This window comes from Abramis brama (genome assembly GCF_963993115.1).
Source record: "Abramis brama genome assembly, chromosome: 5".
NCBI classification, from domain to species: Eukaryota; Metazoa; Chordata; class Actinopteri; order Cypriniformes; family Leuciscidae; genus Abramis; species Abramis brama.
Window position 1 is genome coordinate 49,619,699 of NC_139967.1, and position 11,521 is coordinate 49,631,219.

Here is an 11,521-nt window from a genome sequence, read left to right on the forward strand (position 1 = left end):
TTTTATCCCTTAAAACTCATCTTTGATCTCCAAAATCACATATTTAAACATTTTATCCTTGAAAAATGTGACACTGAAGACTGGAGTAATTAAACCACAGGATTGAGCAGAAGAGACTTATTTCTAAAATAAAATAAAAAAAATAATACAATCTTGCCGACCCCAAACTTTTGATCAGTGATACACAAGTACATATATATTAAAATAAAGCCAGAAGAGCCTCGTGTCCTGTATTGATTTTCACTCTAATATTTCTCTGTTGAAAAAGACGACTGCTTAATATAATTTTCATCAACATTTTATTAAAAGCAAGGGATTCATTCCCATGTCCATGAACAGGAAATAAATATAAAACATTTATGTACATCGGGGCAATGGCTTTTCAAAGGCTCTCACACTCATTCACACCATATTACAGCACATCATTACACACTATCACAATTCAGGAAATATTTCTGTTAAACCATGACAAATTAAATATATTTTTTTCATAATTTACCGTTCCATCCATAACTAATACAGTTCTGAATTCAACCTCATCACATCATTATGAATCTAAAACACATTTCCACTATTCCTGATATTTATTTGAGTATTAGAAATGAGGGCTAGTTTAGTTACAACCATAATGCATCAGTAGAAACATACTATTAATCAATATGAATCTGCTGTTTAGCTTGTTAAAATAAAAGTAACTTAATAAATATTTAAAAATTATACATAATGTATTTAGACTTTCTTAAAAAAAAAAAATTATAATTTATGGCCTCTGCTTATTTCTACCACTAGATGGCAGTGAGTAGACTTAAAGTATTTTAATTCCCTCCAAAACTATTAAATGTGCACAAATTGCTCTACATGAACATCAAAATGATGTTTAATTCATCTAAAACATTAGTCTGCTGATCATTGGCCACAAATGACTAAGATATTGAGTGACTAAAGCAACTCAATCAATGTCCAAACTCGGAGCCGGTTATGGAAAACTCACTAATCACTCGCTTGGTTTTGGAAGTAAAAACAGTTTCAGGCGATTCAGTCGAACCGTGAAAGTGGGAACTGGAACATTCACATACTTTAATTTTCCCACATTATAACAATACTTAAAAACTCTTTTCACATATTTTTTTTTTTTTTTTTTTTTTTTTTTACAGATATTTCTCAACACTTTCAATAAATACATCAGTTACAATATCTTGGAACTGAAAAGAGAAATGGAGAAAGTTACGCAGCCCTATAATGTCTGTCAGCAGCTCGATGGAGAACACCACGGAAAGCCCAAACCAAATGCACTTGCGATTAAGAAGGTCAAAGATACAGCGGCACTAGTGGAAATACTGTCAATAACACACACACACACACCAGAACAACACTGCTGGAGTCTCAGAAAACACAATATCAAAGAGTACAATCAGAGTCTGCAGGTTTCTCTCGTTAAGGCAGCGGACGAGAAACACGTGATGATGACGAGTTAATCTGAGCGAATTCACTAAACGCTTTATTATACACCGTATTATCATTTCACTAATGCTCCCATTAAGTTATGACAACATTATTTCCAAAAGTTCTCAGTAAGGCTTACAGTCAAACCAACATTTATTCAGACACATTTCTCACATTATCACAGTTTATTCGCTATAGTTCAGAAAATAGTAATAAAATATGAATATCAGTTGATATTTGACTGGTTTTGTCCGTCCTTCTGTTAGACTGTCTCACACATGAATTATGTTGAATATCTGTCAGCTGTTAAATTTAACTACACAATTAGATAATACCAGTTTAGCTCAACCAATCACCAAGCAATGCTTCATTGTGTTCAGTCTGTGTGTAAAAAGAGCATTAGCAATTAAAGAAAACACACTTCAGCAAAACATGATCAGCTCAAAGTGTCTGGATCATTTTCACTGGTAGTCACTGTATGAAGAATATTTGGGTATAATATGTCACAGTTTACTTTATTTTGCTCTCCTCACTTACATTAATGAACTGTAGTGTCCTGAACACACGCTATCTGGTGTCTGAATAATCTTTGGTTTGAATGTATGTGAACGTCACGCGAACATTCCATTTGATCGTTCCTCAAACAGAATGTAAAGTTACTTTTGAATGTTTGCTGAACATTCCGAAACAAGTCGTTACATTTAAAAACCGTTAGATGAACGTCCAACTGAAACATTTCAGAGAAAAAAAAACATTCCATGAATGATGTATAAATAATGTCAACGTTTCGAGAACATTAGATAAACGTTCTGTTACTTCTGAGAACGTTCGCTGTTAGCTGTGCAGAAAGTAGACGTAATATAATAACTATATATAGCTTAATAAGTAACTAATGTTCAGCTTATTGATGCTCAGATGGAGACGGCCTTTATAAGCGGCTGGTAAAGAGTCTTTATTGTCCCTGTAAAGAACATTATAAAGAGTGTTTAACCAGAAACTCCCCCGACGCTGAATGGAGGAGAACGGCGTGAGAGTTTTCTAGCACTGAAAGACATATATCTGTGTAGTGTGTGTTCCGCACTCGCTGTGTGTGGCGTTCCCTGATGTCTTTATCCTCATGTTGTGTTCCGGACCTGGAGAGGATATTCAGTCGCACTTTATTTTACAGTACAGTGTACTTACAGTAGTAAGAAAGTACTGGTGATACACAGTGCGTGCAGAATTATTAGGCAAGTTGATTTGTTGATCATATTTTTTCCAGGCACATTTTACCACATTAATCTTAATAACTACTATTAATTTTGTATTTAATCATACATTCATCACCAATGAGCATATCACTGTACAATGCAATTTCTAGTATTGCATCCTTCTCATGGGCATTTCATAATTTTTGACTTTTTCTTTTTTTGGCTCATTTTATCTGTAAAAGAAAATGGCCTTATAATTACGCACACCTGAATATAAGGTGTTTTTCATTATGATTTAATTATATATCACTTATAAATGATCAAATACAAAATGAATAGTAGTTATTAAGATTAATGTGGTTTGGAATTGGTAAAATGTGCCTGGAAAAAAATATGATCAAGAAAATCAACTAATAATTCTGCACGTACTGTAAGGTTACTAATATATTACAGTACGTGTACTTACGGTACTAAGAGTGTACTGGTAATATAAGGTAACTACATGGGTTAAGGTTAGGATTAGGGGCAGGTTAAGTTATTATTACTAATACCCAGTTATTGTAAGTACTATAATAAGTACACAGTATGTACACGGGGAACAGGACTGTAAAATTTTCTTTTTCCCAAAAATGCTAGTTCATATTATTATAGCATTGGACTAAAACGTACTGACTTTGCTCACGAGGATAAAACAACTTCCTAAATATGTTTTTGATATTTTTCTAACCGTGTTACACTTGTGGTGTTCTGGACAGGCCTACACACAACTGCTCATAAATCTGCCATTATACTCTGTTACTGTCAAATACTGGGTTCAGGTTTTGTGCTTCTGGAACTGACTGTCACTCACACTGAAGTGCATCAGCTCAGATCTGTAGCTGTGTTTCCGTTCAACTATTTTTATGCAAATTTTTAAGCAAATTTTGGAATTTCACATTAAAAAAAATGCAGGATGGAAACGCCAATATGTGTTTAAAAATGCACATACAGATCACTGCTTTATCCGACAAGAAGAAGAAGAAGATAAGAAGACATGATGCATAAACTGCGATGGAAACACATTTACTGAATAAATGCCTTGATGCCTCAGCGTCAGCTGTGATTGGATAACTGGAGTAACCAGCGGACCAATGGCATCGCAGCGTCTCTAATGTTGGTTTGGTGTTTCTGAAACGCCGGAGTCGAAGTGTGTGATCAGAATGATCTGGTTTAATTCCCTCCAGAAGCGTCTCACACACACGAGTGTGTTCCCGAACACCAGCATCCGAACGCTAGAGAACACGACAGCGTTTACTGTGTTTCGTCTGACACTCTGAGACACACTCGTTTATGATGGAGGGAAAACAGCCACACTGCAGAAACTTAGTTTTATTACTGATATTCTGCACCATTTTATGTTTTTTATGTAGGGATGTACAATATATCGGCCATCATATCGGTATCGGCCGATATATGTTATCGTTATTGGGCTGATAAGAAAATTTGGCCGATATATTAAAGCCAATATATAATGTATTATTTCCTTCAGCTGAGACGCTTCAGATGCGCACTGATCAACATGATGGTCTTGAATTGCTTGAAATATGAATGGAAAAAGGGGAAATACAGTTCAGTGCAACATTTCATCACAAGTCTGTCATATCGGCTACATAAAATTATGAGAACTTTATAATTGTGCGTTTTGGACGTGGCTTTTAATGTTGAGACTTTTGTTTTTGTAATCAGGCTCTTAAAATATATACAAATTTTGATTTAGATTTATTAGCCAATATATCGGTTATCGGCTTTCAAATATAAAGAATTATCGGTTATCAGACAAATTTTTCATATCGGTGCATCTCTAGTGTAATTGCACATGAGTTAAATTCACAGCTTTAGATGGAAACGCAGATAATGAGGCCGAGGATCAGAGAGGAAACACAAAACCTGACTGAGAGAGAAAGACTGAATCCAATACTGGAGATAACGAGAGATTTACAAGCAGGATAAAGAACAAGGGTTAATTAACAACTGAACGACGTCAGCCACTGATTCCCAGTGAATTCGCCCAGTTATTCCCATTAATATAAACTCTATCACAGCAAGAAATGCTTTTTTTTACTCAGTATTTTTGTCTTGTTTCCAGTCCAAATATCTAAAAATTCTTAAATCAAGATGCATTTACTAGATGAGTAAAATTACGTAAGATATTATGTCTTGTTTTCTGGGGAAATGAATCAAAATTAAGTGAGTTTCTGCTTAAAACAAACAAAATGATCTGCCAATGGGGTCAGAAAAGTAATCTTGTTTCTGTTTGAATTAAGATTATTTTATTATTATGTGATTATTATTCATTTTGATTTATTTCCCCAGAAAACAAGACATAATATCGTATGTCATTTTACTCATCTAGTAAATGCATCTTGATTTAAGAATTTTAGATATTTAGACTGAGTAAGAACAGCATGTTCTGCGTGTCTCATTGGCTGTAAAGCACCGGAGGCGTATACTGAGATGGCACTTGTGTTCTTCATGTTTCTGTCGGTCCGGTGAGCGAGTCCGTTTGCTCTAGCCGTGGTTCGGAGAGTCGGGGTCCGGGTCCGGGTCGGGGTCGGTGTCCGGGTCGTCTGACGGGAGCTTCACGCGCTGCTCGTCCATGCGCTTGGCCTGGACTCTCTGAATGAGGCTGAAGAAGTCCTCGTCGGGGACGGTCGGGGCCCGCGGACCCCCTTCAGGAGGAGAGCAGCGCTGGTCGTCGATCCGGGACGACTGAGCAGAGACACAGCAGAGAAACACACGCTCAGAGAAACACAACTACTGGGTCACACTGAGGAGGAGTGTTGTCATAAGTGACTTTTCTTACTCAGTATTTTTGCCTTGTTTCAAGTCCAAATATCTAAAAATACTTAAATCAAGATGCATTTACTAAATCAGTAAAATGACATAAAATAGTGTGTCTTATTATTTTCAAAATTAAGTGATTTATTGCTTTACAAAAAGGTAAATTATCTGCCAATGGGGAAAGAAATATAATCTTAATTCAAACAGAAACAAGTTTTCTTTCCCCATTGGCAGATCATTTTGCTTGTTTTAAGCAAAAACTCACTTAATTTTGATTTATATCCCCAGAAAACAAGACATAATATCTTATGTCATTTTACTACTTTAGTAAATGCATCTTGATTTAAGAATTTGTAGATATTTGGACTGGAAAGAAGACAAGAATACTGAGTAAGAAAAGCATTGTTTGAAGTGTGACCTTGAATGCATGTAAACATATTGTAGGAGACTCCGAAACAACATTAGGATTCTTTAAAAATAGCATAATTTTTAATAATATTTTTAGGCAGTGCGACTTCGGTACCAAGAAATGTAACGAACAAAAAAATGTGAGGCTTTGAGCGCTGTTGAGCGGATTCGTAAACGCCTCTGATTGGCCGCTGTGTTCACGAGCTCATCGGATATGTCTGTGATTGGCTACAATGATCAGCGCTTCAAAAACATGTTGTAAATATACATCAATGTATACAATGTATACTACTCTTCAGCGAGCGCTTACACACACACACACACACGCGAGCGTTTGAGAACAGGACCGGTCCGCTGATTGACGGATGCTCGTGCTTTAAAACTCACGCTCCCGTTTTCTAAAACACTTTCAAACGCTCTGATCATTGTAGCCAATCACAGACATTTCTGATGAGCTCATGAACACAACAGCCAATCAGAGGCGTTTATGATGCCGCTCATCAGCGCTCAAAGTCTCACATTTTTACAATTTCAGTATCGACTCGGTACCGAAGTCGACACTTTAGACAACACTAGTGAGGAGCGTTCAGTCTTGCCGGGAAGTTTCTGCTGTTTTCACTGACCGAAATGATCTTCTATCAGGCAGTGTTCATATTTGAATTCGCTTTTATTTTATTTTTAGGCTTATTTCAGTTTTAGTAATTTTACTACTTGAACTTATTTTATTTCAATAATTTGCCATGTCAACATTTCTTATAGGTTTTAGTCATTCTGTTATGTACTTTAGTCATTTTTATATTTTGCATTTATATACTGTTGTAGTATGTATTAATATTTTGAATTAGCTTTTTATATTTTCAGTTTTCATTTAAAAAAAATTAAAAGCTTAATAAAAACCTTTTTTTCGGTTTTAGTCATTTTAGTACTTGAACTTCAACTTATTTTATTTCAGTTTTCATTTTACTTTTATTTCAAGGTTTAGTTGTTGTTTTTTTATGTGCTTTTGTCATTTTTATATTTTGTATACTATTATAGTATTTTAAATTAGCTTTTATTTTTATATTTTCAGTTTTCATTTTAATCATTTTGTTATGTGATTTTCTTACATGCTATTATAATATTCTTTAATATTTTGAATGAACTTTTTTATACATTTTGTTTTCATTTTAATTGTACTTTAAGTTTTAGTTGTTTTGTTATGTGCATTTGTACTTTTTTTTATTAGGTTTTGTTTTTTAAATATTTCTATTTAGCTTTATTTTTCTTTCAGTTTTATTTAGTTATATTATAATATTTTAGTTTTATTTATATACTATTATATATTTATTATATTTTTATTTTATATATTCAGTTTTCATTTTAATTTATTTTTAGAGGTTCGGGCTCGGCTCGGGCTCGGCTCGGGCTCGGCTTAGGCTCGGCTCTCACCTGGCACTTGATGAGCATGTTGAAGAAGTCGTCGCTGGGCTCAGTGGACTCGCTCTCTCCACACAGGTGCCCCAGGTTGTTGTGGGTAATCCTGAGTCCGGGTAGGTTACTGACGCTCACTCTCTGGTCGTCCAGGCGCCGGCTCTGAGAGCTGGCGATCAGATCGAAGAGCTCTTCAGTTTGAGGAGAGGAGAGGAGACTGGCGTCTGAGAAACACACACAAAGAGAAACCATAATCTTAATGTGTCTTACAATGAGGCTGATGCAAAAAATGTAGAATGTGTCGGCCCACATCCGGTACACATGGATTCCACACATCCCAGATGTGGGCCGGATCTGGGCCGACACTATGTTGCTGAATGGGACATTATAAGTTGATAATATGACCTCAAGATTTCCAGTAACACTTTACAATAAGGTCCCATTTGTTGATGTTAATTGTTAGTTAATGCATAACGATGTTTCTTAATAATAATAGTGCTGGGCAACGATTAATCACATCCAAAATAAAAGTTTGTGTTTACCTAATATATGTGTGTGTACTGTCTTTAATTATTTTGAATATATAAATACACACATGCATGTATATATTTAAGAAATATTTGCATGTATATACTGTATATATATATGTATATTTATACATAATTTAAATATTTTATATATAAATTTTTATTATATATATATAAATTTTTATTATATATATATATATATATATATGTTTAAAAAAACTATTTTTTTTCTTAAATATATACATGCATGTGTGTGTTTTTATATATACACACAATAATTATACACACACATATATTATGTAAACACTAACTTTTATTTTGGATGTGATTAATCGTTGCCCAGCACTAATAAAAATACAACTCTTCATTATTTGTTCACATCCATCTCAGGTATATTAAATAATATTAACAGATTCAACTTTTGATTTTAATAATGCATTAGTAAATGTTGAAATTAACTTTAATTAAAATGAATACATGCTTTGGAAGTATTTTTCATTGTTAGTTCTTGTTAACTAATGCAACCTTATTGTAGTGCTACCAAACTTAACACACAAAACACGAGCCATAATTGTTAATATTTGGCAGAAAAGTGTCATAAAAGTATCAAAAGTATCACTGTATGGAAAAGAGCAGCATGAACATTATTCAGAATATCTCTGAAATCATGAGGGATTCAAACAACATGAGGCGAGTGAGTGATATTATAATCTATTCCTTTAAAGTGCCTCTATTTTGCCGTTTCACAAATTCCCTTTCATGATGTTTGTGAATGTAAAAGTTCTGCAAAGTTTTGAAGATCAAAGTGCAGATGAATAAAGTTTTTGTCTCCAAAAAGAAAGAAGTGATTCTGAACTGAAACGAGTCAGTAATTCAGTCTCTCTTCCTGTTGAACCTGCGTAGGGTTGTAACCAATCTGCATAATGCCCACCTCTGGTCTTGATTGGCTGAGCAGCGTCTCTTAGCTCCGCCCTCAAACACTGTAGTGTATCTGAGACTGGAAGAGTTTGGTTCGTGTTGTTCGTGTCGAGAAGACGCTGTTTTCTGAGATTGATACGGTAAAACCCACGCCATCGTTACTGTTCGTATCACTGTGATCAAGAGCTGAGATTCAGATATGATAATGAGCGTTTGGTTTCTGACCAATCAGAGCAGAGCAGCTCTCAGAGAGGCGGGGCTTAGAGAGACTGAATCCTTGATGGAAGCGTTTCAGACACTGAGAGAAAAGAGCTGACGCTGCAGTGGAGATTATGAGGACATTAGTGTTTTATGACCTTGATTGCATGTAAACCCGTTGTAGGAGATGCCAAAACAACACTAGGAGCCTTTAAAACAGCATAATAGGGCACTTTAATGAAAAATTAAAAAGAGAAAACCTTGTTTTAGACATTTAAGTGTTTTTTGACCTCAGATGCATTTAAACACTGTAGGAGCAGGGTTCGTACAGATACTGTACAAAGAAATTCAAGCACTACTTTTTTGGATTTCAAGGACTACAATAAGAGATCGCACTTATCAAACAATATCTTTTTAAAAACAAATTACAGATATATGGTCTCCAAAATACAACTTACAACGTATTTAGTAATATATATTAAATACAAAGTTTATAATGGCTATTATTGCTCAATAAATAATATTTTGTTATAATGTTGGCGTATTTCATATCCAGAAACGGTCTGATGGGGGTTTATAGCAGTGTTAACTTAGCTTGAAAAGATTGCATTTGTGTTTTTTCGAAAAAATTTAATTTCATATATATTGTATTTAAATAAATAAAGCACTTTTCAAGTACCTCTTAGTAAATATGGCTGTTTTCAAGGGTTTTCCAGGACTTAAATTTCAAAAAGTCAAATTCAAGGCACCCTGTTCGAACCCTGTAGGAGACTCTAAAAGTCTTATAATCTCAGTGACTGACCGATCCTGTTTTCTTCCACTCCTCCTGCATTCTCTCCATCGGTCGGCTCGTCCAGTTCACAGCGCTGGTCATCCATACGACTGCTCTGAAACTTACTCAACAGGTCGAAGAAGCAGTCTTCATCTGACGGGTCACGGCCCAGTTTCTGCAGGACAAACACACCAGAACATCACCATTAAAACCAGAGAGAGAGAGAGAGAGAGAGAGCTGCAGGACAAACACACCAGAACATCACCATTAAAACCAGAGAGAGAGAGAGAGAGAGAGAGTGTGTGTGTGTGTGTGTGAGAGAGAGAGAGAGAGAGAGAGAGTGTGTGTGTGTGTGTGTGTGAGAGAGAGAGAGAGAGAGAGCTGCAGGACAAACACACCAGAACATCACCATTAAAACCAGAGAGAGAGAGAGAGTGAGTGTGTGTGTGTGTGTGGAAGGTCAAGGACTGTGGTCTATTTTTGTACACTCGCATCTCACCCAAATGACCCTAAAACGAGTTAAATGTCATGAGATAAAGCTGGAGGAATATATCGACGACATGAAGCCTGCGATGAAAACTAATTGCAGAACATCACCATTAAAACCACTGAGCGCTTATGATCACTAAACCACATTACACTAGCGACAAATAATGTGTCTGTCCACACCAAGCGTGCGCACGCACAAGCCCTGAAAAGTGAAGCCGAAGCGTCTCGATCGCCCCCCGGTGGCTGGTCCTAGTATAGGTCATAAGCCCCGCCTCCCCGTGTTATTCAACGGGACTTGAGACCAACTAAACAATTTAATTACACTTCAAATATCTTTTTTCCAAAGGTGGTTTCTGTCATTTACTGTAGTTTTTATCACGCTGATGTAAGTTCAAGTGTCTGTTTCAAAAATAAGTTGGTTTTTAGTTAGTTACGTGATGCGGTGGTGTGACGTCATGATTGACAGCTGTGATTGACAGGTTCTCTGAGCGAAGTAGTCACTGAAGAACCAACGGACATTTTTTTGGGGATCTTCGGAGGACTGAGGAGATTGTATTTACTTTATTTTAACAAGCCTCTTGTCGTACTGCAATACATTTTTAAAAAAGTGCACTCAGGGAGAGTGAAGGCGGGGCCTTGATTTCGCGGCTTTACTTCCTGCTCACTACTGCGCAGGTCTGGTCCCGAGATCGCTACTGCGCGGGTCTGGTCCCGAGATCGGCACTGCGCGGGTCTGGTCCCGAGATCGCTACTGCGCGGGTCTGGTCCCGAGATCGGCACTGCGCGGGTCTGGTCCCGAGATCGGCACTGCGCGGGTCTGGTCCCGAGATCGCTACTGCGCGGGTCTGGTCCCGAGATCGGCACTGCGCGGGTCTGGTCCCGAGATCGCTACTGCGCGGGTCTGGTCCCGAGATCGGCACTGCGCGGGTCTGGTCCCGAGATCGCTACTGCGCGGGTCTGGTCCCGAGATCGCTACTGCGCGGGTCTGGTCCCGAGATCGGCACTGCGCGGGTCTGGTCCCGAGATCGGCACTGCGCGGGTCTGGTCCCGAGATCGCTACTGCGCGGGTCTGGTCCCGAGATCGGCACTGCGCGGGTCTGGTCCCGAGATCGCTACTGCGCGGGTCTGGTCCCGAGATCGGCACTGCGCGGGTCTGGTCCCGAGATCGCTACTGCGCGGGTCTGGTCCCGAGATCGCTACTGCGTGGGTCTGGTCCCGAGATCGCTACTGCGCGGGTCTGGTCCCGAGATCGGCACTGCGCGGGTCTGGTCCCGAGATCGCTACTGCGCGGGTCTGGTCCCGAGATCGCTACTGCGCGGGTCTGGTCCCGAGATCGCTACTGCGCG

At 37.8% G+C, this 11,521-nt stretch overlaps 1 protein-coding gene across 2 annotated transcripts in view; it reads right to left on the reverse strand.

Annotated features, from left to right (window-relative positions):
* Positions 1–1,151: 1,151 nt before the first annotated feature.
* Positions 1,152–11,521, reverse strand: part of gpsm1b (G protein signaling modulator 1b) — a 52,534-nt gene continuing 42,164 nt past the window's right edge. For both annotated transcript variants that reach the window (XM_084114160.1, XM_084114159.1), the window contains exons 12-14: positions 9,717–9,861; positions 7,290–7,495; positions 1,152–5,381 (exon numbers count right to left, since the gene is read on the reverse strand). In XM_084114160.1, coding sequence (XP_083970286.1) covers positions 5,181–5,381; positions 7,290–7,495; positions 9,717–9,861 — 552 coding nt within the window. In that variant the 3' untranslated portion in view covers positions 1,152–5,180. The remainder of the gene's footprint in view (positions 5,382–7,289; positions 7,496–9,716; positions 9,862–11,521) is intronic.